Source organism: Babylonia areolata, chromosome 14 (assembly GCF_041734735.1).
Source record: "Babylonia areolata isolate BAREFJ2019XMU chromosome 14, ASM4173473v1, whole genome shotgun sequence".
Classification (NCBI taxonomy): Eukaryota; Metazoa; Mollusca; class Gastropoda; order Neogastropoda; family Buccinidae; genus Babylonia; species Babylonia areolata.
Window position 1 is genome coordinate 20,065,089 of NC_134889.1, and position 26,615 is coordinate 20,091,703.

Genomic DNA, 26,615 nt, shown 5'->3' on the forward strand with positions numbered 1-26,615 from the left:
TTCCGTCGGGCCTGAGCCCAAGTCGTGCGCAAACACTGGCAGTGTGCATGCCCACTGGGCCTTTTGTTGGCTTTGTCGCGGTCATCTGGGCGCCACCGTTATTGGTGAACGGTTGGGGAGTCCGGGGGGGGGGGGGGGGGGGGGTAGGGGGGGCGAGGGAGGGGGACATTTGGGGGTACTGAGAGGAAGAAGGGGGGTGGGGAAGAATATTGATTATGGTGGTAGTGGTTATTGATGGTGATAACTTAGGCAATTTCGGTGGGGGTATTGATGATGGTGGTAAAAAAAAACAAAAATACGACATTGGCGGTGATATTGTTGGTGGTGTTCTTGTTTGTTGTGTTGACATTTGCGGTGTTATTTAATGGTGATGTTGATGGTGATGTATGACGTTTGCGGTGTTATTTAATGGTGATGTTGATGGTGATGTATGACGTTTGCGGTGATATTGGCGGTGATATTGTTGGTGGCGTTCTTGTTTGTGGTGTTGACATTTGCGGTGTTATGTAATGGTGATGTTGATGGTGATGTATGACGTTTGCGGTTTTATTTAATGGTGATGTTGATGGTGATGTATGACGTTTGCGGTTTTATTTAATGGTGATGTTGATGGTGATGTATGATATTGGCGGTGATATTGTTGGTGGCGTTCTTGTTTGTGGTGTTGACATTTGCGGTGTTATTTAATGGTGATATTGACGGTGATGTATGACGTTTGCGGTGATATTGACGATGATGTATGACATTGACGATGACAGTTGGTGGCGTTCTTGACTTTTGATTTTGACATTTGCGATGATATTGATGGTGATAATTATTGACGGTGATGTATGACATTGACAGTGATGTTGGTCGGGAGTTATTGATGATGGTGATACTGACATTCGCTGTGATATTGGTGGTGTTGTTGACGGTAATATTGACACTGACGGTGATAGTGGTGGTGATGTTGACCAGATGGTTGTCCCTCGGGGTCTGATGGAAGACGTGACTTGTGTTGCAAGCTGTCTTGTGTGCACGCGGGAGTCGCTCTGCAGGCGTAGACTGTCTTTGCAGTGGCGTGAGCGCGAGCTGACAGGGGGCACTGGCAGTCTGCTGATGTTGCAGCCTGGACAGAGGCTGCTCTGTGGCGACGTTCTTCTGGCTGCCTGATCCTTGCCTCGACGTTCTTCTTATAGTCTCTTCGATCATTTTTTTTTTTTAATGCAACTTTTTTTTTTTTTTTTTTTTTTTTTTTGTAAGGTCGCGCTAGTGAGCTCTATCCTGGTCTGTGTTGACCAGTTCAGACGGAGGAGATGTCATACCACTGTAGGACTTTATAATAACAATAATAATAATAATAATAATTGTGTGGGTTTTTTTTGCGCTGAATCTTGTGCAGAGACAAATCAAAGCGCTTTCGCACCAGTCATTCACACGCACGCATAACTCTAAAACTGGAGAAACTGAAGACAAGGAAAGAGGCAGGGAAGGGAGGCTGTTTTTGGGAAGAGGTGGGTTTCTTTTAAGGCCAGACTTGAAGGAGCTGAGTGTGAAGACTTCGACGAAGCAAAAGAGGAAGTTCGTTCTTTTGCAGGTTGTCTTTATATCGTTTTGCATTGGCGGCGTTAACGTTTCTGTGACCCTGTGCAAACTTCTCTTCTCCCCCGAACAGCGGCTTGCTTTGGAATGCGGTGGTCCTGCATCCTTGAGACGTTATCTCCTGAGACAAGTCCATATAAGCTACACTACATGTGCCAAGCAGATGCCTGACCAGCAGCGTAACCCAACGCGCTTAGTCAGGCCTTGAGGGAGAGGGGGGGGGGGGAATAAAAATAAAATATATAAACAAAAGAGATTAAAAAAAGAAAAGAAATAAGTAAATAAATAAATAAATAATAGATAAATACATAAAAAAACAACTAATAATAATAATGATAATATTTATAAGGCACAAAAACTTGATGAAGTCAACTGTAAGCTTAAAAAAAACAAGAAAACACCATAAATAAAATAAAATACAATGAAATAAATAAATAAAAAAGACAACAATGATGATAAATAAGCAAATAGATGTAAAACATGCAGACACACATTCACACATGACGGAACAGTGACTTCAGGATCCACTGGCCTCGACAGAGACACACTTGGTCCTGCCAAGAACGTCTGTGTTTTTCCTGCCACCCTGTCTTTAGTCAGCAAGATCGCTAAATGATAAGAGCACGGTGTTGTCAAAGATCAAAGATTGTATTCGATTTAAATCACAAAAGGATATGACTGTACTTAACTCTCTCCATACGAACGGCGAAAGAGACGTCGTCAACAGCGTTTCACCCCAATTACCACCATCCAAATATTGCAAGCGGAAGGCTCTTATACTGAAGAGGTGAATGTTGACAAAGAATACCACAGTTCTGACGACGGAAGCTAAAGGTTGGGTCATTGAGGCACCCACTGGACATCCGAGGGGTCTGTGTAGAGGAGAAGAGAGGACTGGCCGTACTGAGTGAGTTAAACAAGAAAAGATAAAAAAGAAAAAAGGTGGCAGTATTATTATTTCTGATACTAAATCACAATGAACTGATACTGATGTGTGTGCGTGTTTTGTGTTTTCACAGAGCCAGATAACGTTGATGGATCTCCCCGTGTTCAAGTCCATACAGCCAGACGTAAGTATTCCACAGGGCTCTGACCCATCCCCAACCCCCAGCCCCACCCCACCCCACCCCTCTTATCTCTTATCTACCATTACCATCACCTCCACCCCTTATCTCTGTGTCTCTATGTGTGTGTGTGCGTGTGTTCAGTTTCATTTAATGTCTATCCACATTAAGTGATATTAGACATGAAAAAACAAAACAAAACAAACAAACAAACAAACAACAACAAACAAAAAAAAGGTTGGGGGGGGGGGGGGGGGGATGAAAAAAAAAATCACAACATTAACTTAATAACAATCTGACAAAGAGAATAACTTTCCAATTCTAAAACATATAGATGTAAAAATAAAAATTAAAGAAATGAAAAAAAAAAAAAAAAAACACATTCAAAGGTTATACTATAGCAACAATCCAATTAGACCATTTTACAATGAATTGGAAAAAAAGAAAAGAAAACAAAGTGCAGGTTACTGACTGTTTATTGTGTGTGTGTGTGTGTGTGTGTGTGTTGTTGTTGTTGTTGTTGTTTAGGCAACAACACGATATAAGCAGAAAGCAAATGTCCGTGTTTTTACTTCATTGACATCCGATTTATTAATCATTGGATAAACAACCATTAATTAAACAACTAAATCATCCTTATTGACGATTTATACAAATCTGAAAAGTGTATAAACTTTGTGAAGACAAAACATACTTCTTAGTTAAGTCCCTGAAACCTTTTAAATACGACCCAAGCGTGTAAAAAAAGGTTTTGATTATTAATGTCAGCTCTCTCTTTAGTGAAAACTAACAGTCAATCAAAAATCGTTTCTGTCAGTGATTAATAAAAGGACAGCAGCGAAATGTTGCCCCGGAGTTTCAGTTTAAAGACAAAAATAACGAATTGATAAAAATTTGAAAACCTATGCCCAAAGAATCTTTCCGACCGAACCCACAGTTCTCTCGCATTGTTAACAGACGGCGTTTTTATGCAAGGGACATAATGATGAAGCCCTCGTTCAGAGTACCGTACCTTGGATTCGGGTGCCTGATGCGATTTTTTTTTTTTTTTTTTTTTTTTTTTTTATTACGGATTTCTTGGTGCCTGGGGCTGTAAAGATTTTTTTTTTTTTTAAAGTTTGTGGGGGGGAAAAAACAACAAAAAACAACCATGTATGAACCATGTTACTCAGGGTGTGTCATTACTGTGTTCCCTGAGTGCGGAATTTCCCGCTCCGCTGTTTTGTAACAACACGTACAAGGTATATTGGCATGCGGGTGAGCACACGCCCTCCCGCACACACGCACGCACGCACGCACGCGCGCGCGCGCGCGCGCACACACTCACACACACACACACACACACACACACACACACACACACCTTCCTAGATCCTATGCACACACCCTCCCCCCACCCCCCCTTTTTTTTCTCTCTCAGTCCCCTTCCCTCAGAACCATGTATATAATAATAAACCAGAAACTTAGCAATCGGAGCTCCCCACCCCTCACCCCCACCCTCCAAACCCAACCTCCCACCCCCCAACAAACCCTGCCCACCTCCAACCCCCCCCCTGGGTGCAGATGGGTTAGATTAGATTGTGAAATGCCACAGAAAATGTACTGCTGTACCTGGTGGGCGTTGGCAAAAGGAATAGGGAGGGGGGGGTGGGGGAGGGGGCTTGGGGGGGGGGGTATGGTGAGGGGGTTTCTGGAATGGGGCTAGTGGGAGGCATTGGTTTTTTGTGAGGAGCAGGTAGTATAGCTCAAAAAGGGCAGCAGTCTTCTTCACCATCAAGCTCAATACAGCTCAGTGGTTTACCCCCACCCACCCACCCACCCCCTCCACCTCCTCACTCCCTCAAACCCCACCCCACCCCTCCCCTCCCCTCCCCGCCCCCTTACCTCCCACCCTTACCCCTACCCCCTCATCCGCAGGAACGATGTTTCAGCTTTCTACTTACTACACTCTCTCTCTCTCTCTCTCCCCTCCCTCACTCTGTCTCTCTGTCGCCCTCTCCTTCTCTCCCCCTCTCTGTCTCTCCCTCCTCTCTCTCCCTCCCTCTCTCTCTCTCTCTCTCTCTCTCTCTCGTGCCTGTCTAGTCTGGCTTCCTCCAACTACTGCCTGTTATAAAGCGTTAATAAAGTAGTTGGTGATGGTTTTTTTTTGGGGGGGTGGGGGGGGGGGGGGGGGGTGGGAGGGGGGGTTGTAGGGGGAGGCGGGACTGTGTAGGGTGAGACGGATGTGGTGGTGGTGGTGGTTGAAGGGGAGGTTGGTGGTGGTGGTGGTAGTGATGGTCGGAAGGAGGTGTGTCCCCATTCCGTGTTAGAAAAAGGTGGGCAGATTTTTTTTTTTTTTTTTAAATATTTTTATTTATTTATATGTTTGTATTTGTTCCTTTTTTTAATCTTCAAGTTCTGTCCGTCCGTTTCGCCAACTGGCGTTTCATCCTTTAATTATGTCTTTGAATTTTTGATACTCCATTTAGATTTTATTTTCAGATTATCATATATATATATATATATATATATATATATATATATATATATATATATATATATATTGTGTGTGTGTGTGTGTGTGTGTGTGGTTGTTGTTTTTGTTGTTGCTGGTTGGTTTGATTGTTGCAATACGGAATTGATTCTACGTGGGTCTTTTTCCTTGATTGAACATGATGCGTATCACCAACAAGAATGTGAAGAGTCGAACAGGTTGTTGGTGTTTATGTAGGTCAGGAAGGTTGGCTTGTTTTTGGTGGTTGTTTTGTTGTTGTTGTTGTTGTTGTTTTGGTGGGGTGTTTTTTTTCTCTCCCTCCTTCAGTTGTCTGTTGTTGTCAGTGCCATGTCGTGTCATGTCCCCCCCCCCTCCCCCCCCCATACACACCCCTCACCCACTCCTACCACCGTCCCCTGTGCATCTTAACCACATGTTTACATCACTCATCGCTGTGTTCGCGCGCGCACGCACGCACGCACGCACGCACACACACACACACATGCGTGAATGCATGGATGATTTTAGTACAACGCACACCTTGCAGAATGTGTGTGACGTATCCAAGAAATCTGACAACAGCAGCAGCAGCGACTGAGAACGAGAGAGAGAGAGAGAGAGAGAGAGAGTGTGTGTGTGTGTGTGAGTGGATGATAAACTGAAAGAGAGAGACTGTGACTGAGAAAGCCAGACAGACAGACACTGAGACAGACAGTGTGTCTGGGAGTGACAGGGACAAGCGGACCGGGACAGAGAAGGAAGGGGAGAGAAAAAAAAAAAAAAGTAGTAGGTGGTGAGAAATACATCACCCACCCCCTCCTCCACCCCACCCCCTCCCCCACCCCACTCCACCCCACCCCAGCCCCTCCCTACCCCCCATCCCACCCCCTCCTCCACCCCACCCCACTCCACCTCCTTTAATCCCTGTCACTGTGTGTCAGCAGGGAGATATGGATGCGATGTCTGTTCACACACACACACACACACACACACACACACACGGCCAACATAACAAGGTGTTGGTGTTGGTGCTTACCTTACCTCCCCCGTCAAGGCCTTTTAACTGTTCGTCTCCTCTCTCTCTCTCTCTCTCTCTGTCTGTCTGTCTGTCGCTCATAAAACAAAACAAAGAGAAATAAAAACAGCCCTCCACTCCCCCCCGCCCCCGCCCCGCACCCCCACCCCCTCCTCCCCCCCTCACCCCCTCTGCTATTACTGCCTTTTTGTTGTTGTTGCTGCTGCTGTTTATAGCCTTGAATATTCGAAAGGGATGAAAGTTCATGGATTGTGGGGTAGGTTGATGATGATGATGATGATGATGATGATTTGTTAGCACTGTTATGACTCTCAAACTAGGAGGCAAAATTGCACTGGCTCTTTGTGCTTACAGCCTTGTGGGCTAGTTGGCCTTTGGGAACCATCCCAACGCCGACTGTCCTAAAAACCATCTTGGGCGAGAGAGTGGGGATGTAACTTGGGCAAGACACTCTCCACTATAATCAAATTCTAGACCCAGATAGTTGAGACAGCAGTTGCCTCCTCTGCTGTTCTGATGGTCATAGTCGGACACGACTGAATATCATATATATATATATTATTATCATAATCATGAGGATGATGATAGTTATTATCATTATCACGATTTAAAAAAAAAGAAAAAAAAGGTTCCTTGTATGTTTTGAAGTTTGTCTAAATTTCGTAATTAAAATGGTTTCAACAAAACTTTATTCAGTAAAATTCGTAATTAAAATGACTTTTTAAAAAGTCTTCCATTGTCTTCTCTCTTTTTTGTGCGAAGGTTTCTAATTTTGGAGCTGCCATTTTCCCCTTCTCCCAACAGAATCCGAAAATAAGAAGAAAAGTTCCAGACTCTCTCTCTCCCTCCCTCCCTCCCTCTCCCTTCCTTCCTCTCCTAAGTCTTCATAGGTGTGCTCTTAGATTAGTTATTCTAAAATCTACCTCTTCATCTGTTTCTGATTACATAGAACTTGATATATTGCCAATGAAAATTGAGCTTAAATATAATAAAGCCACATTTATGTCCAAAATATTATCAGGTTATGCCTCACTCTCTCTCATAAGTAATTTTCCAGTAAATAGTGACCGTCACACACATAAAATAACCATGCCTCGGCCAAGAATTGACCTTTATGAAAACAAGTCTTCACATACTCTGGTGGATATTTAATAATTTATAGAATTTTATTTCATCTACGCTCCTTTCTCAGTGTCTTCTAAAGGCTATATCATAAACACCTAATGTCAGAGCGAAGTTCTACGAATCCTTGAAAATTACCGAGACTGATAAACAAATGATGTGTTCTCAGTATCCTTGTTTATGTGTCTTATCTCCTTTCCTCCCTTCCTCTCACCCCCACCCCTCTTTCTCTCTCTCTCTCAATAGTTTTTCCTCTCTCTCTTCGTATCTCTTCCTTCCTTACCTTCTTCCTTCCCTCTCTCCGTCACTTATAGGCATACAGTGTTATTTTGTGGGGAATTGTGTATTTTCTATGCCATTTATTTGTTCTTGTTGTTGTTGTCATGCGATGTGTCTGTATTTTTCCCTACTTTTTTTTTTTTTTTCAGTCTTCTTGTATTTCCTAGATTAGATTATACGTTTTCTTTACGAGGGTAGGATGAAAACAGGCCGGTAAGTGCCTATTCCTTTATCCTCAATAAAAAAAAAAAGTTTCGATTTCGATTTCTCTCCCCCCCCCCGCCCCCACCCCAACCAACTCTCTCTCCCTCTCTCTTTCACTCTCTCTCCCCCTTTCTCTCTCTCTCCCTCTCTCTCCCCTCTCTCTCTCCCCCTCTCTCCCTCCCTCTCTCTCTCCCCCCTCTCTCCCCCCTTCTTTCTCCCCTCTCTCTCCCCCATCTCTCTCTCCCCACCTCTCTCTCTCTTAACATTGGGACATGTAGCAGGTTATAACGTTGGTTATAACGTTGTTGTAATTAAAGCGGCGCGCGCGCGCTAGGCCAGGAGGGGAGGGGTGGGAGGGGGGGGGAGGGGATCGGGAGGGGGGCGGAGGAGAGAGAGAGAGAGGGGGGGGGGGGGGAGGGATTGGGGCCCGGCCTTCGAATGCCGAGCACCCCAGACACAGTGGACAGTGATGAGTTAACAGCCCTGTAGTCTTAACTGCCCCGATGGTCGTGAAAAGGCTTTGGGGTCCTTTAACCTTTTTGTTTGTTTGTTTGGGGGTTTTTTTGTGGGGTTTGTGTGTGTGTGTGTGTGTGTTTCTTTGTTTTTTGTTCTTTTTTTTTTTTTTTTGCTTTTTGTTAACTCCCTGTGACCTTCAAACTAAGCAAGCGTACAAGGAAGGAAGGAAGGAAGCGAGCAGAAAAAGAAAAAGGAAAGGCAGAGAAAGAAATAAACACGGACCTAGCTCCAGAAAACACACACACACACGCACGCACACACACACACACACACACACACACACACACACACACACACACACACACACACACACACACACACACACACAGAGGTAAAGGCAGATCTATAGATAAAAGCTTACAGAGGCAGGGTGTGGTTGGGGTGTAGTGGTGGTGTTGGGTGGGGGGGGGGGTGGGGGAGGGGGGGGGAACAGGCACCAGCACCAGCACCAGCAGTAGCAGTAGTAGCATCAGACACACTTTGCCAGGTAGCCAGGAGGCCAGTACCTCGTATCCTATCCTGTCACCCGCCCCCCCACCCCCACCCCATCTCTCTGTCTCTCTCCTCTCTCTCTCTCTCTCCTCTTTCCTCTCCTCTCCTCTCTTTTTCTCTCCTCTCTCTTTCCTCTCCTCTCTCTCTTTCCTCTCCTCTCTCTTTTTCTCTCCTCTCTCTTTCCTCTCCTCTCTCTCTTTCCTCTCCTCTCTTTCTCTCCTCTCTCTTTCCTCTCCTCTCTCTCTTTCCTCTCCTCTCTCTCTTTCCTCTCCTCTCTTTCTCTCCTCTCTCTTTCCTCTCCTCTCTCTCTTTCCTCTCCTCTCTCTCTCTCCTCTTTTTCTCTCCTCTCTCTCCCTCTTTCTTTCTCTCTTCTGTCTCTGTCTTGCTCTCTCTCTCTCCTCTCTCTCTTCTCTCTCCTTTCTCCCTCCTTTCTCCCCTCTCTCCCCCCTCTCTCTTTTTCTTTCTCCTCTCTTTCCTCCCTCTCTCCCTCTCTCTCTCTCTCTCGCTCCTCTCTCTCTTCCCCTCTCTTTCTCTCTCTCTTTCTCTGCCCCCCTCTCTTTCTCTCTCTCTCTTTCTCTTTTCTCTCTTCTCTCTCTCCTCTCTCTCTTTCCCCTCTCTATCTCTCTCTCTCTCTCCACCCCCTCACCCCTTCGCCCCTCCCCCCCTCCTCTTCCACCCGTCTCCTCCTCCCCGGGGGTGTAGACCACTGTGTTTGAACAGGACTGAGCGCTATGGTGTAGACAGAACTAGGGAAGAAGTCACAAGAAGTAAACACGCGCCTCACCTTCCTTTTGTATTCTATTCCCGGTCTGCTCCAACCCACCTGTTCTTCACTCCCCCCCACCTCCCCCTCATCCTCCTCCTTCTCCTCCTCCACCCCCACCCCCCACCCCCGAGCTCCTCCTCCTTCTCCTCCCCCTCCTTCTCCTCTTCCTCCTTCTCCGCCTCCTCTTCCTCCTCCTCCTTCCCCCCCTCCTCCTCCTCTTCCTCCTCCTCATTCCCCCTCATCATCCCCCTCCTCTTCCCCTTCCACCTCCTCCTTCCTCCTTCTCCTCCTCCCCTCCTCTTCCTCCTCCTCCTGCTCCCCTTCCACCTCCTCCTTCCTCCTCTCCTCCTCCTCCTCTTCCTCCTCCTCATTCCCCCTCATCATCCCCCTCCTCTTCCTCCTTCTCCTCCTCCTCCCCCCTCCCCTTCCTCCCCCCTCCTCCTTTTCCTCCCCTTCCTCCTCCTCCTTCCTCCTCCTCCTCCCCTCCTTCTCCTCCTTCCTCTTCCTCCCCCTCCTCCTCCTCTGATCTTTCCATGCACTGCTCCCTCTCTCTTCTTCTTCTGTTCGCAGTCTGTTTCCCTCGTAGCAGACAGCACATCAGGTGTGCTATTTATACATAGAATAGAATAAGATAATTGTATATCGGTTCTTCTTCTTGTAACTGACCTGTTTTGCCTCATACCTCACGTCTTACCTGCTCTTCCTCCTGTTATGTGTGCTGCTTCCCTGTCACACCTTCACCTCTCCTCCTCCTCCTCCTTCTTCTTCTTCTTCTTCTCCCTCCTCCTCCTCCTCCTACTTCTTCTGCCTCCTCCTCCTCCTCCTACTTCTTTTTCTTCTTCTCCTCCTCCCCCCCCCCTCCTTCTTCTTCTGCTCCTCCTCCTTCTCCTTCTCCTTTCTCCTCCTCCTCCTCTCCCCTCCTCCACCCACCTTCTTCTTCTTCTTATCCCCTCCTCCCCCACCTTACTTACCACCACCACCACCACCACCACCAACCACCTACTTTTTTTCCCCCGAATTTATATTTTCCCTCTTCCAGTATCCCTCCCTGCGTTCCTCCTCCTGCCCCGCCCTCCTCCTCCTCCTCCTCCTTCCACCCCATACCCCCACCACCACTTTCTATACCCTGTCCTCCTCCGTCTTCTTTCTCTCCCCCCCCCCTCCCCCCCCACCAACCCACCACCCCCTATACTACCCGTCACCCGCTCTACCCTTCACCACCACCTGCCCTTACCTTTCCACATTCTCTTCTTCTTCATCCCGCTCCTCTTCCTTCTCCTCCTCCTCCTCCTCCTCCTCCCTCTCTCCTCCTCCTCCTCCTCTTCATCTTCCTCCTCCTTCTCCTTTCACCCCCACCCCACCCCCCTTCTGTGTATATGAAGTGGTTCTGTAAGCATAGCAAGCCTGCTGGTCTGTCTGTTCGTTGGTGTGTGTGTGTGTGTGTGTGTGTGTGCTGGAAATAGCCCCTTTTGCCTTGGCACCGGTTTGGAGATTGTTGGAGGGTGGGTGTTGGGTTGGGTGGAGTGGGGTGGGTAGAGGGGTGGGGTTGGGGGGGGGGGGCTACTGTACCGGGCGTACGTATTTTCTATTACCCCCCCCCCCCACTCTCCTCCCTCCCTCCCTCCCCATACACCGCCCAGTTCCCGTTCCACCTTCTCCCTCCTCCTCCTCCTCTGTTGGATGCCTTGTTATGCCATCTTTCCTGATAACGACTGGGGAGAGATTGTGTGCGTGTGTGTATGTGTGTGTGCGTGCGTGCGTGTGTGTGTGTGTGTGTGAGGGGCGAGGGTGGGGGTGTGGTTGGTGGGAGGGTTGAATGTGGGTATGTATTTCTGCATGTATATTGACATATTCATCCTTTTTTTTTCTTTTCTTTTTTTTAAATGTGCATGTGTATATGAAATGAAAACAGAGAGAGTGTGTGTGTGTGCGCGCGTGCGTGCGTGCGTGCGTACAGATGCGCGAGTACGAATGCGTGCGTTTGATGTGTGTTGTATAAGTTGGAGTTGTGTATGACTTTTTTTTTTCTTTTTTTCTGTGTGTGTATGTGTTATGATAGAGAAGACAGGTGCCGGGGATTAGCATTTCGGGGGAGTACCCTCCTGGGATTTTGGAGGAATTTGAGGGATTTTGTCTGGAAGTCTCCGTCTGCTGTCGTGCGGAGAGGGGGGGTGGGAGTGATGTTGGATGGGGAGTAGGGTGGGTATGGGTACCTGCGAACGATCCTGTGGAAGCGACCAGCTGAACGTGTGTACTGTAAAGATTACAGGTCGTACGATAGTCAAACGTAGTTCTTTTGTTTTTTTGAAGGCTTTCTCCGATTGGTGGGTTGCACCAGGAAAAGTTCGTCTGCTCATTCTTTTCAACGTTTTGTCGACGTTTGAAATGGCAAGGGTGCCTGAGGGGAAAATGCGAACGGGCAAGTGTAATTGCGAACAATGGGTTCGGGTACATGTGGACAATTAAAACGGAAGCAGGTCTTTAACTCATTAGACATAAGATATTGTTGGAACATCCCGCTAGACTGTTGTATTGTTCGTTTTGATCACACATGCACACAAACACACAAACAGGCGTTTAAACACACACACACACACACACACACACACCCGACGTAGCACACAAACACACCCTTTGGTGAGTGTTCAGTTACTGTACAGCAGTGTTCGCAAATAGACTCACGTCAAAATATCCTGTGTTCAAATTGCAAACGACAATATTTTGCAGATTCCTGTTAAAACTGACGTTTTGATCTGTCCACCAGTATGCTTTCTGAAATTCACCCAGCACTGGTAATGCGCATTCAACATATCCGATCAAATAAAAACTATTTCAAACTGTGTCAAAAGTTCAAGTCTTACACAGTTTGCTTCCTTTGATTTTTTAGGATTTCGAGAGAACGTTTGTAACCTTGGTCGGCAGTGGTGCGCGAAGAGAAGAAAGAGCTCGGAAACAGCTGATGTTTGACTGGTTCTTTGAAATGGATATTCATTAAGGTATTTGGAAAAGGTCGAAGCAGACGTTGAATTGTGAAATGCAGCCGTTAAGAAACGCTTCGAAGTGGGGCGGTATACGACTCGTTCGCAGTTACACGCTGTTGGCAATTACCCATACCTACGAGTACAGGTTTGAAGAGCTGGGCTTTATATTACTTTTTTTTTCTTTCTTTTTGGGGGTGGAGTAGTTGTTAAAACTCTCTTGCTGTGTTTTGGTTTTTTTGTTTTTTTTTTTTTTTTTTTTTTTTTTTGGTGTGGAAGAGTGTTGTGTGTAAACTGTAATCTGTTTATGTGTGTGTTGTGGCATTTTACTTTTTGAATGTTTAAAAAAATGTATCTTCTCTTCCTGTCTGCATCTCTCTGTGTCTCTGTCTCTCTCTTTGTCTCTCCCTGTCTCTGTCTCTCAGTTTCTGTGTCTGTCTGTCTGTCTGTGTGTACCTGCACCACAGATACCGGATTTGACTACCACTTGTTTCTCTACCTTTCATATTGTGTTCTCTCTGTCGTGCTGTGAATGTTAGTAAATAATATTATCTGGATTGCCGTGTCTGCTGGTGCAGTGGTGTGTGTGTGTGTGTGTGTGTGTGTGCGTGTGTGTGTGTGTGTGTGTGTGTGTGTGTGTGTGTGTGTGTACGTGCGTCATCATTGCAGTTTTTTGCCTCTGTGGTGTATGTGTGAGTGGGGGTGTGGGGAGGGGGCTGGGGTTTGAGCGTGTGTGTGTTGTGTTCTTTGTGTGTGTGTGTGTGTCTGTGTGCATCTGTGCGTGGGTGCTTGCTTTCTGTGCTTGGTTTCTGTTTCTGTCGGTCTTGTCGTGTTGTTGTTGTTGTTTTCTTCTGAGATGAAAAGCTGACATGGTTTGTATTGGTCGTGGCTCTGTGTGGTCGGCTTGTTTGAGAGTCAGTCCAGAATCGAAACAGCATTGATGAACGAATGATGGATAATAAATGCATTGTTTGATATTTTGTGTGATGTGTGTTGTTCTGCTTCTGCGGGTCCCCCCCCCCCTTTCTCTCTCCCCTCCCCTCTCCCCCCCCCCCCCCACTCCACTCCATACTTCCCCCATTTCGTTTTTTTTTCCCCTTCTACCCCTGTAATTGTTTCTTTGCCTTCCGCTTTGCCTTCGTATTCAAAAGTGTGTACTGCTGCGTTTTGGGTTTGTCGTGAGAGGCGATGTATTGTTGAATCGGGTCTGTCTGTTTAACAATACCTTTCTTTCTTTCTCTCTTTCTCAGGAACTGACGTCATGCGCGTGGACGACGAAGGAAAAGCTGATTAAGGCGCCAAACGTCGTGGCTTTTACTCGAAGATTTAATCATGTGAGTGTTCCCTTCCCCCCGCCGCCTCCCCATCCCCATCCCCCCCCCCCTCTCTCTCCATGTGAGTGAGTGTGCATTTGTGTGTGTGCCTGCAAGCATGAGAGTGAGTGAGTGAGTGTGTGTGTGTGTGTGTGTGTGTGTGAGAGAGAGAGTGAGTGTGTGTGTGTGTGTGTGCCTGCATGCATGCATGAGTGTGAGTGTGTGTGTGTGTGCGTGCGTACGTGCGCGCGCGCGCCCTCCCGCGCATATACATGCGTGTGTGCATTAGTGTATGTAATTTGATAAGCACATGCTCTGTGCGTGCTTTCTGACCGACAAAGTTCTGTAGTGAAACTGATTTTTAAGTGAAGCAGTGAAGTTTTCAATATTGCATTTTGGAAAAAAAAATTCGTTGTTTTTTGTTGTTGTTGTTGTTTTAAATCCAACTTATTCATTTATGTTATGATCAACCAATCAGCATTGATTGATTTTACCCATTGATGTATTTGTATGAATTGATTTGTTCACTATTAGAGATATGTTCACATGGATGTTATGTTTATAAATTGCCAATATTGAACATGACGAAAGCTACTTAATTCTGTGATCTCTTCTGAAGTTCCTTGACCTGTTTAAAAAAAAAAAAAAAAAAGAATATTTTGGTTTCTCTTTGAACTGGTGGGGATTGCTTTTGGGGTGGTAGTGATGGGTCAGCCGTGAAAATGGTTCCTTTGCAGTCGGCTGGGCTTAAAAAAAAAAGAAAAAAAAGAACATGGTTTGATTCGATTCTCGGAGGTTGTATTGTGTTGTGTGGTATGGTTGCCAGACAGTGAGTGTGTTGTGTGTTTTTTTGGGTTTTTTTATTTTTATTTTTTTTACAGGTGAACTTTTGGGTTCAGCGGGAGGTTTTAAACTGCCAGACACTGAAGACCAGAGCCGATGTTTTATCCCACTTCATCAAAATAGCCAAGGTGAGAGAGAGAGAGAGACAGAGACAGAGAGAGACGTACAGTCAGACAGACAGACAAACAGACCTAGTCAAAGAGAAGGGGGATGGGGGATCAAAAAGACAAGACAGACAGATCGACTAACGGAGAGAGACAGAGACAGAGAGAGACGTACAGACAGACAGACAGACAGACAAACAGACCTAGTCAAAGAGAAGGGGGATCAAAAAGACAAGACAGACAGATCGACTAACGGAGAAAGAGAGAGAGAGAGAGAGAGAGAGAGACGTACAGACAGACAGACAGACAGACAGACCTAGTCAAAGAGAAGGGGGATGGGGGATCAAAAAGACAAGACAGACAGATCGACTAACGGAGAGAGAGAGAGAGAGAGAGAGAGAGAGAGAGAGACGTACAGACAGACAGACAGACAGACAGACCTAGTCAAAGAGAAGGGGGGTGGGGGGGTCAAAAAGACAAGACAGACAGATCGACTAACGGAGAAAGAGAGAGACAGAGACAGAGAGAGACGTACAGTCAGACAGACAGACAGACAAACAGACCTAGTCAAAGAGATGGGGGATCAAAAAGACAAGACAGACAGATCGACTAACGGAGAAAGAGAGAGACAGAGACAGAGAGAGACGTACAGTCAGACAGACAGACAGACAGACAAACAGACCTAGTCAAAGAGAAGGGAGATGGGGGATCAAAAAGACAGACAGATCGACTGACGGAGAGAGAGAGAGACAGAGAGAGAGAGAGAGACGTACAGTCAGACAGACAGACAAACAGACCTAGTCAAAGAGAAGGGGGGTGGGGGATCAAAAAGACAAGACAGACAGATCGACTAACGGTGAGAGAGACAGAGAGAGAGAGACAGAGAGAGAGAGAGACGTACAGTCAGACAGACAGACAGACAAACAGACCTAGTCAAAGAGATGGGGGATCAAAAAGACAAGACAGACAGATCGACTAACGGAGAGAGAGAGAGAGACGTACAGACAGACAGACAGACAAACAGACCTAGTCAAAGAGAAGGGAGATGGGGGATCAAAAAGACAAGACAGACAGATCGACTAACGGAGAGAGAGAGACAGAGAGAGAGAGACGTACAGTCAGACAGACAGACAGACAGACAAACAGACCTAGTCAAAGAGAAGGGGGATCAAAAAGACAAGACAGACAGATCGACTAACGGAGAGAGAGAGAGAGAGAGAGACAGAGAGAGAGAGAGAGACGTACAGACAGACAGACAGACAGACAGACGAACAGACCTAGTCAAAGAGAAGGGGGATGGGGGATCAAAAAGACAAGACAGACAGATCGACTAACGGAGAGAGAGAGACAGAGAGAGACAGAGAGAGACGTACAGACAAACAGACCTAGTCAAAGAGAAGGGGGAAGGGGGATCAAAAAGACAAGACAGATAGATCGACTAACGGAGAAAGAGAGAGAGAGACAGAGAGAGAGAGACAGAGAGAGAGAGAGCCACGTAGGCTGTGAGGACTGTGTCAAGAGAGTTGAAGCGCTGGTGATGGTGCAACGTTTAATGTATGGTGGGATGCTATTCATTAATGAATGAACAACTAGTTATGAGGCCGTGAAAAGCATTGAGTACTGTGAAAAGCGTTTGACTGGCTTTTCATTCATTGGGATGAAATCGGGTCTTGTTGTTGTTGTTGTTGCTGTTGTTGTTGTTGGTCGTGTTAGTTGTTGATTGCCTGATATTTGGTTTGGGAATTTTTTTTTGTTTGTTTGTTACGGATTTGATATTAATTACAACATTTGATGCGTTTTTCTTCCCTCCCCCCCCCCCCACCACCTCCAATAGTTATGTTGCAGAATGCCCTTGAAAGTGTACATTTGTTTTTGTTGTTTTTTTGTTGTTTTTTAACAAGAATGCATATGTGTGTGTGTTTATGGCATGTCTGTGAATGTGTGTGTGTGTGTGTGTGTGTGGCGTGCGTGCGTGTGCGTCTGTGTGTATGGCATGTCTGTGAATGTGTGTGTGTGTGTGTGCGCTTGTGTGTGTAATCGAATGTTTGTGTGTGCGTGTGTGTGTGTGTGTTGATGTATGTGTGTGTGTGTGTTGATGTATGTGTGTGTGTATGTGTGTGTGTGTTGATGTGTGTGTGTGTGTTGATGTATGTGTGTGTGTTGATGTATGTGTGTGTGTGTGTTGATGTATGTATGTATGTGTGTGTGTATGTAACAGAAACTGCTGGATCTGAACAACCTGCACGCTGTGATGGCCGTCATCTCCGCCCTGCAGAGTGCTGCCATCTTCAGGCTGTCCGGCACCTGGATGGTCAGTCTGTCTGTCTGTCTGTCTGTCTGTCTGTCTGCCCCTCTGTCTCTCTGTCTGTCCGTCCACCTGTCTGTTTTTTTTTTCTGTCTGTACGTCTGTGTGTGTGTGTGTCTGTGTGTAGGTCTCGAAATGTAAATGGAGGGAGAGTTATCTCTGTCTGTCCACCTGTCTGTCTACGTCCACCTGTCTGTCTGTCTGTCCATGTATGTGTGTCTGTCTGTGTGTACGTATGTGTCTGTCTGTGTGTATGTCTGTGTCTGTTTGTGTGCACGTCTTGAAATGTAAATGGAAAGAGAGTTGCCACTCTTTATGGCTGTGTGTACGTCTGTTTGTCTTTCTGTATGTATGTCTGTCTGTCTGTCTGTCCGTCATTCTGTCCGTCCACCTGTCTGTCTGTACGTCTGTGTGTCTGTGTGTGTGTACGTCTCAAAATGTAAATGGAGAAAGTCGCCGCTCTTTAATGTTGTGTGTACGTCTCTGTCTGTCTGTCCGTCCCTCTGTCTGTCTGTCTGTCTGTCCATCCGTCTGTCTGTCTGTCTGCGTGTCTGTCTTTCCATCTGTCTGTCTGCCTGTCTTTTTGTCTTCCTGTCTGTCTGTCTGTCTGTCTCTCCGTCCGTCCACATGTCTGTCTGTCTGTACGTCTGTGTGTACGTCTCAGAATGTAAATGGAGAAAGTCGCCACTCTTTATTGTTGTGTGTACGTCTGTCTGTCTGTCTGTCTCTCCGTCTGCCTGTCTATCTGCGTGTCTGTCTTTCCATCTGTCTGTCTGCCTGTCTTTCCGTCTGTCTGTCTGTATTCTTGTCTGTCTTTCTGTAATGTATGACTGTCTGTGTGTCTGTTGTTTTTGTTTGTTGTTGGTTTGGTTTGTTTTTTTTGTCTGTCTTTCTGTGTCTGTCTCTCTGAGATTCCACCAGCAACGACTCTTCATTGAGTTAAGGGAGAAGGAGAAGAAAGAAAGAAAGAAAGAAAGAAGGATGAAGGTTTTAAAGCTAGACGTCAAAGAGCTGATCAGTGAGTGCAAGAACTTTGACAAATTTGATAAAGAGAGGGGGGGCTTTTCCAAGTGCACAGTACAGTACAGTACAGTACAGTACAGAGCCACCTTTCGACTTGTCAGTGGTGCGGAGGTAGAGAAGAGGTGAGAATGGTTTTGGGGAGTTAAGGAAGGCTTACACAACAAGGTTAAGCCACTAAGTGGTCCAGGAAGGGGGGTATGGAGTGGGGGGGGGGGGGGGGGGGGGGGCTGGGGGGGGGGGGGGGCATGGAGGAAGTCCTGACAGACAGTGCTGGAACCACACAGTGCCTGAAGGCAGGCAGACAGTTGTGGAGTCAGTCATCCTGGAGCTGGTGGTGGTGCTGGTGCCTCAGTCAGTCAGTCAGTCATTTTTCTTGATTCCTGACAGTTTGAGGGGTGTATGGGTGTTGCAGTTTTGGGGAGGGGTTGTTGAGAGGAGGGGGGGGGGTGTGTGTGTGTGGGGCTGTACATTGACCTTGGTAAAACAGCTCTCCAAGGAATTGTTGAGGGAGGGAAACAGAGTGGAAGACAGAACCCCCCACCCTCCCCCCCAAAAAAAAAACAACACAAAAAACACACGCACACACACAAAAATCCCAATGAAAAACAAAACACACACACACACACACACACACACACATACACACACACACAACACAACACAACACAACACAACACAACACAAACAAACAAAACAAAAACACCAATAGACTGACTACATTGCAAAATGGACAGGTGGAAAAACCAACTGCAGAGACAGAGTCTTTGACACTCAACAGACAGACCTGGAGGAATCTGGTGAGAACAGTTCAGTGCGGCACCACAACACTTGGCATGGTCGACGGAGAATTAATATAAGACGAAGAAGGCTTTAACTCACTCAGTACGGCCAGTCCTCTCTTCTCCTCTACACAGACCCCTCGGATGTCCAGTGGGTGTCTGAATGACCCAACCTTTAGCTTCCGTCGTCAGAATTGTGGTATTCTTTGTCAACATTCACCTCTTCAGTATAAGAGCCTTCCTCTTGCAATATTTTGATGACGGTAATTGGGGTGAAACGCTGTTAACGTCGTCTCTTTCGCCGTTCGTATGGAGAGAGTTAAAGCTGGACTTCAAAGAGCAGAGTGCAAAAGATTTTGACAAAATGAGAAAGGGGGAGGGAGCTCTTCCGAGCACAGTGCCGTACAGTACAGAGCCACCTTTCGACTTGTCAGTGGTGCGGAGGTAGAGAAGAGGTGAGAATGGTTATTGTGGAGTTAAGGAAGGCTTACACAACAAGGTAAGCCACTGAGTGGTCCAGGAAGGGGGGGTGTGGAGTGGGGGGGGGGGGGGATGAGGGGGGCATGAAGTCCTGACAGACAGTGCTGGAACCACACAGTGCCTGAAGGCAGGCAGACAGTTGTGGAGTCAGTCATCCTGGAGCTGGTGCTGGTGCTGGTGCCTCAGTCAGTCAGTCAGTCAGTCATTTTTCATTGGTTGTTTGTGGTTTGAGGGAGTGTGTGTGTGTGTGTGGGGGGGGGGGGGGGGGGGATGGAGGTTTCTGTCACTTTTCTTTGGTTTGTGGTTTGAGGGAGTGTGTGTGGGTGGGGGGTGGGGGGGTGGTGGTGGAGGTTTTAACTTTAACCCCAAAAGCACAAACTGTGATGATGATTGAGAAAACCAGCTTTGCCAGTGAACTGCGCAGCAGACGCTGTTAATCCCCCACCTCCCTCCCTCCACCTCTCTCACCCCCCACACCCCTCACACCCCCACACCCCTCACACCCCCACACCCCCAATCAGCGTGTTTCTTTGCCTTCCCCATTGCCTTCATCTTCCAAAAGAGCACTGCTATGTTTGGAGTATCACCTCGCCCTGCACGTGAAGAGAGCGAACGAATCCGAATCAATCAGATCATGTGGCTTATTATATATAGCCCAGCAGCCCTGCGCGAATTGAGTGACGGGTGGAGGGGGGGGGGGGGGGGGGGGTCGTCGTTTCAGGTCTGAACATTTCGCATTAGAACAAAAATAGAAACTGTTGAAAAGGTTTAGAGAAAAAAAAGAAAAGAAAAAGCAAAAAAAAAAAAAAAGCAATAAAGAGCAAATGGATAAATATATAAACAGCTTTGCTGTTAGTGAAGATTACCCCCCTCCCTTACACACACACGCACGCACGCGCGCACACGCGCGCGCGCACACACACACGCACGCACGCACGCACGCACACACAGAGGCGAAGAAGAAGAAGAAAGACAATGACGCTCAAGCGTTTTCTCGTTCATTCATTCATTCATTCATTCTTTCTTTCTTTCTTTCTTTCTTTACTTTTTTTCTTTTTTCTTTTTCTTTGCATCTGCAAAGGGAAGAGAGAAGGAAAAGAAGAAGTCTCACAAATTAGCCGGGTCAGTTCTCAGGTGAGAGCGAGAGCACACCCCCCCCCCCCCCCCTCCCCCCATGTGCAGAAGTAGTGTAGCACTAGCAGCAGCACAGGTGAGAGAGAGAAGGAAGGAAGGAAGGGGTGAGGGAGGAGGAGGCAGGTTGGAAGGGAGAGGGTGGTGGTGGTGGGACGAAGTGAGGTGGAAAGGACGAGAACAGTGAGAGAGGTGCACACACGCACGCACACGCACGCACGCGCATACACACGCACACACACACACACACACACACACACACACACACACACACACACACACACACACACACACACACACACACACACACGCGCGCGCGCACACACACACACACACACACACACACACACACACACACACACACACCTGCTGCCCCAGGTGCGGCTCTTTTTGGCTTTTATTTTCAGGGAGAAAGAATGGGGAGGGGAAGGAAGGATAGGGGTTGGGGGATGGGAGGGGGGGGGGGGGTGGGAGTTAATGAGATGACGGGGGTGTAGAGGAGGAAGGAAGATGGGGTGGTGTGTGTTTGGGGGGGTGGGGGGGGGGGGGGCGTGTATGGTGGTGCGGTTGGGGATATGGAGGTTGTAGTGGTGGTGGTGATGGTGATGGTGTGATGCCGTGAGGAGGAGGAATAATAGAAAGAGAGATGAGAAACGATGATGAGTCTTCTGTGAATGGGAGCAGAGGAGGAGGGGAGTAGGTGGATTTGGGGGTGTGGGGGTTTTGGGGGTGGGGGGGTGGCGATCTGCTTCAGGGAGGGCTGGGGGATCCCGGGAGGGTGGGGGGGGGGAATCGGGTAGGTGGGTTTGGGGGTAGGGGGGGGGGGGACCTGCTTCAGTGGGGTGTAAGAGAACCTGTGATCCTCTTTTGAGGAAGTGGAAGAGAGGTGGAAGGGGTTGGGAAGGTGGTAAGGGTGGGGGGTGGAAGGAGAAGTGTGGAGGTTGGGAGGTGATGTTTAGTTGGGTGGGTGGGTGGTGGGGATGGGGGTGTGGTTGGTGGGGTGGAGGACGTCCCATTTATTTATCTATTTATTTTATTATTATTATTTTTTTTTTAATAGAATCTTTGTCTGCTTACTACTACTATATACTACAGGCAATTTCGTCGTGCATGTTGAGGTATTGGCAGGGACCTATCTTCTTCTTCTTCTGCGTTCACTCGTATGCACACGAGTGGGCTTTTACGTGTATGACCGTTTTTACCCCGCCATGTAGGCAGCCATACTCCGTTTTCGGGGGTGTGCATGCTGGGTATGTTCTTGCTTCCATAACCCACCGAACGCTGACATGGATTACAGGATCTTTAACGTGCGTATTTGATCTTCTGCTTGCATATACACTCGAAGGGGGTTCAGGCAAGATGCAGGTCTGCACATATGTTGACCTGGGAGATAGTAAAAATCGCCACCCTTTTTTACCCCGCCAGGCGCCGTCACCGTGATTCGAACCCGGGACCCTCAGATCGACAAGTCCAACGCTTTAACCACTCGGCTATTGTGCCCGTCACAGGGACCTATCAACCTGCAGGGTCTTTGGAGTTTGGTGGTGGTGGTGGTGGTGGGCAAGAAGAAGAAAATGGTGTTATGTGTGTTCTGACACAGCGTGTAGAGAGCAGGTTAGGGAGGTTGTGTGGGTGGGTGTGAGGGTGTGTGGGTGGAGAAGGGGTGGGGGGGGTGGAGGGAGGTTGTGGGGGTGTTGATAGGTTTAGGAGGGAGGTGTTTATTATATAGCTTGTGAAAGGGAGGGGCGGGTGGGGGGGGGGGTGTCAGGATTGGAAGGGAGGTGGGGTAGAGAAAAAGGGTAGTGTGTGTGTGCGCGCGCGTGCGTGCGTGTGTGTGTGTGTGTGTGTGTGTGCGCGCTCATGCGCGCAAGCGTTTGCATAGAGCCTTAAAGGAATGACAAGAGTTGAGTGAGCTTGCTCATTGACTCTCTCCACCCCACCTCACACACGCACGCACGCACGCACGCACGCACACACACACACACACACACACACACACACACACACACACACACACACACACACACCTTTTCCCTACCCCAAACCCCCCAAGCCTCACCTGTGCTGTGCAGGTGTGGTTGGGGTGTGAAGGGAGGGGAGAAGGGTAGGGTAGGGTGGGGGTGGCAGAAGGGTTGTGGAGTGTGTGTGTGGGGGGGGGGGGAAGAAGGATGGCGTTATAATTCTTCTTCTTCTTATTATTATTGCCACACACTAAAATAGTTCTCTGCACACCCACACCCCCCCCACACACACACACACACACCCTCCATCATCCATCTCCATCATTCTGCCAGGTAGCGGCGGAACGGAAGGGGAATGGGTCCTCCTGGAGAGAGAGAGAGAGATATATATGTATACAGCGCTACGCTGGAGGTTTATGAGGAACTGGCTGTGCTGTGCTGTGCTGTGCTGTGCTGTGCTGTGCTGTGCTGTGCTGTTGGACCTTTGGGAAGGGGATACAAGGGTGTGTGTGGGGGGGTGGGGGTGGGGCCGATGTGGGAGGGGTGGGGGGGGGGGGGCACAAGCATCGAGCCCATTCAGCTCAGTGGGCACAAGGTGATGTGGGTATGGGGGTGCGGGGGTGGCGTAGAAAGACAGAATGAAAGGAGTAGAGCCAGGAAGAAAGAACGAGCAAGTCCACCACCACCACCACCACCACCACCACCACCACCACCACCACCTTACCTCCTCACCTATTATACTAGCCTCCCTGTGTAGTGGTGCTTCAGTCACCGGAGGAGCAGGGGAAGGAAGGAGGAAAGAAGAGAAGAAGAAAGGAAGAAGGGAAGAAGGAAATACATAAAGGAAGGAAGAAAGGAAGGAAGAAGGCAAGAAAGAAATTAAACGAAGAAGAAAGAAAGAAAGGAAGAAGGGAAGAAAGAAATTAAACGAAGAAGAAAGAAAGGAAGAAAGAAAGGAAGAAAGAAGTTAAACGAATAAGAAAGAGAAAGGAAGAAGGGAAGAAAGAAATTAAACGAAGAAGAAAAAAGAAAGGAAGAAGGGAAGAAAGAAATTAAACGAAGAAGAAAGAAAGGAAGAAGGGAAGAAAGAAATTAAACGAAGAAGAAAGAAAGGAAGAAAGGAAGGAATAAGGGAAGAAAGAAATTAAACGAAGAAGAAAGAAAGGAAGAAGGGAAGAAAGAAATTAAACGAAGAAGAAAGAAAGGAAGAAGGGAAGAAAGAAATTAAACGAAGAAGAAAAAAGAAAGGAAGAAGGGAAGAAAGAAATTAAACGAAGAAGAAAGAAAGGAAGGAAGAAAGAAAGAAGGGAAGAAAGAAATTAAACGAAGAAGAAAGAAAGGAAGAAAGAAAGAAAGAAGGGAAGAAAGAAATTAAACGAAGAAGGAAGAAGGGAAGAAAGAAATTAAACGAAGAAGAAAGAAAGGAAGAAGGGAAGAAAGAAATACGAAGAAGGAAGAAGAAAAAAAAAAGGAAGGAAGAAGGGAAGAAAGAAATACAAAAGAAGAAGAAGAAAGAAAGAAAGAAAGAAAAGAAAAAAACGAAGAAAGGCAGAAGAAGGGAAGACAGTACAAACTGACCTCTCACTACTTACCGCCGCCTGTTTACAGAGGGAGCAATGGGGAGGGAGGGAGGGAGGTGAGGGAGGGGGGGAGAGAGAGAGGAGATCGATGACTGATAAAAGAGGATGGTAGGGGGGGGGGGGTAGATGGGTTGGGGGGTTGGGAGTGGGGAGTTTAAGGGGTGGTGGTGGTGGTGGTGGTGGTGAATGACAAATACATATTTACGGGGGTTGGGGAGGAGGGGTGGGGGGTGGGGGTGGGGGGGCGTTATTAGGGAGGTAGATGGGGAGAGGAGGATAGAAGCTCCATTCAGGAGTTCGGCCAATACACGCACGCTCGCACGCACGCTCGCTCTCTCTCTCTCTCTCTCTCTCTCCCCCCTCCCCCCTCTCTTATATATCTGTGACCGGGTAGAAGTCTGAGGGTGTGTTGGGGGAGGGGAGGGGGGGTGGGGTGATGGATGGAGGTGTAAGAGAATGCAAGGGAGATAAGGGTGAGGGCGGGGTGGGGTGTGTGGAAGAGGAGGAGGAGAGTTTAAGGGGTGTGGTGGTGGTGCTGAAAGAAAAATACAAATTTACGGGGGTTGGGGAGGAGGGGTGGGGTGGGGGTGGGGGGGCGTTATTAGGGAGGTAGATGGGGAGAGGAAGGATAGAAGCTCCATTCAGGAGTTCGGCCAATACACGCACGCACGCACGCTCGCTCGCTCTCCCCCACCTCTCTCTCTCCCCCCCTCTCTCTCTTATATATCTGTGACCGGTGTGTTGGGGGTGGGTGTGATGGATGGAGGTGTAAGAGAATGCAAGGGAGATAAGGGCGAGGGTGGGGTGGGGTGTGTGGAGGAGGAGGAGGAGGCTCCATTCAGTAGTTTTCCTTTATTACTTCTATTCGGGCCAACAGAAACAAGAGGAAGCACAGAGAGAGAGAGAGAGGGGGGGGGGGATTGCCAGAGGTGGGGGGAAGCAGGTGGTGAGGAGAGGGAAGAGGTATGGGTGGGTGGATAGTGAGGTTGTGGGGTTTATAGTCTGGAAGTCGTTGATCTGACCAACTTTCGTGCCTTGGTCTTCTCTCTCTCTCTCTCTCTCTCTCTCTCTCCTTTTTTTTTTTTCCCTCAGTGTGTCTTGAAAATGTATTAAAAGGGGAAGAGTTGAGACAGAGAGACAGAGACAGAGAAATGCAGAGACAGACTAAACAGACACATACAGAACTCAGAAGTCAAATCGTTTTTATTCAAGGATTAAGATTTTAGGTAGGCATAGCCTATTCTTCCAATCTGTCCTCGCTAATCTACATCTATTACAAATAGCACACACATAAATGAAAGGAAAAGGTTTTCATGCAGAAGGGTATACATAATGAAGAAAACAACCCCCCCCCCAACCCCCACACACACACCCACACACATGCATACACACGCTGACGCTCGCGCGCGAGCGCACACACATACATACCCACATACGCGCGCACACACACTGACAGCACCCCCTCCCTCCCCCCACACACTAAGATTGACAGATGGATAGGACAGTGAGTCAGAGAGAGAGACACAGAGAAAGAGAGAGAGAGAGGTCATCAGTATAGGTTCCAGAAACATCCGGGTGTTCAAAAGGTACAGTATTGTTACTGTCTCAAAAATCTACAGACAGGGCGAGAGAGCGAGACAGACAGACTCCAGATGGTATATTCATGTCTAGGCACAGGCCCCTTTTCAAAGGGGGTGTGAACATTAAAAAAAAAAAGAAGATATATATATATAGAGAGAGAGAGATAGATAGATAGATAGATAGATAGATAGATAGATAAACATCACATTACAATGCATGTGATCGTCACAAAACTCAGACTAAAAGTAAAACAGGGCTGCGGTTCACAAGGTGTAGACAGACAGACAGGCAGGTGGACAGACAGGCAGACAGATAAGAGACAGAGAGGCAGACAGACAGGTAGGCAGACAGGCAGGCAGGTAGGTAGGCAGACAGACGTGCAGGTAGGAAGGCAGGCAGGCAGGCAGGTAGGCAGACAGACAGACGTGCAGGTAGGCAGACAGACAGACGTGCAGGTAGGCAGAGTAGGTAGGCAGGCAGGCAGGCAGGCAGGCAGGCAGACAGACGTGCAGGTAGGCAGACAGACAGACGTGCAGGTAGGCAGAGTAGGTAGGCAGGCAGGCAGGCAGGCAGGTAGGCAGGCAGGCAGGCAGGCAGACAGACAGACAGACGTGCAGGTAGGCAGACAGACAGACGTGCAGGTAGGCAGAGTAGGTAGGCAGGCAGGCAGGTAGGTAGGCAGGCAGGCAGACACAGACGTGCAGGTAGGCAGACAGACAGACGTGCAGGTAGGCAGGCAGACAGACAGACGTGCAGGTAGGCAGACAGACAGACGTGCAGGTAGGCAGGCAGACAGACAGACGTGCAGGCAGGCAGACAGACAGACGTGCAGGTAGGCAGACAGACAGACGTGCAGGTAGGCAGACAGACAGACGTGCAGGCAGGCAGACAGACAGACGTGCAGGTAGGCAGACAGACAGACAGGCAGGTAGGCAGACAGACAAACAGGCAGGTAGGCAGGCAGACAGACAGGCAGGTAGGTAGGCAGGCAGGAAGGCAGACAG

At 48.0% G+C, this 26,615-nt stretch overlaps 1 protein-coding gene across 6 annotated transcripts in view; it reads left to right on the plus strand.

Moving 5' to 3' along the window:
- The window catches only part of LOC143289898 (ras-specific guanine nucleotide-releasing factor RalGPS2-like), a 272,104-nt gene that overhangs the window by 217,297 nt on the left and 28,192 nt on the right, over positions 1–26,615 (plus strand). For all 6 annotated transcript variants that reach the window (XM_076599128.1, XM_076599122.1, XM_076599123.1 and 3 more), the window contains 4 exons: positions 2,601–2,651; positions 13,762–13,845; positions 14,706–14,795; positions 16,990–17,082. In XM_076599128.1, the coding sequence (XP_076455243.1) occupies positions 2,601–2,651; positions 13,762–13,845; positions 14,706–14,795; positions 16,990–17,082 (318 nt within the window). The remainder of the gene's footprint in view (positions 1–2,600; positions 2,652–13,761; positions 13,846–14,705; positions 14,796–16,989; positions 17,083–26,615) is intronic.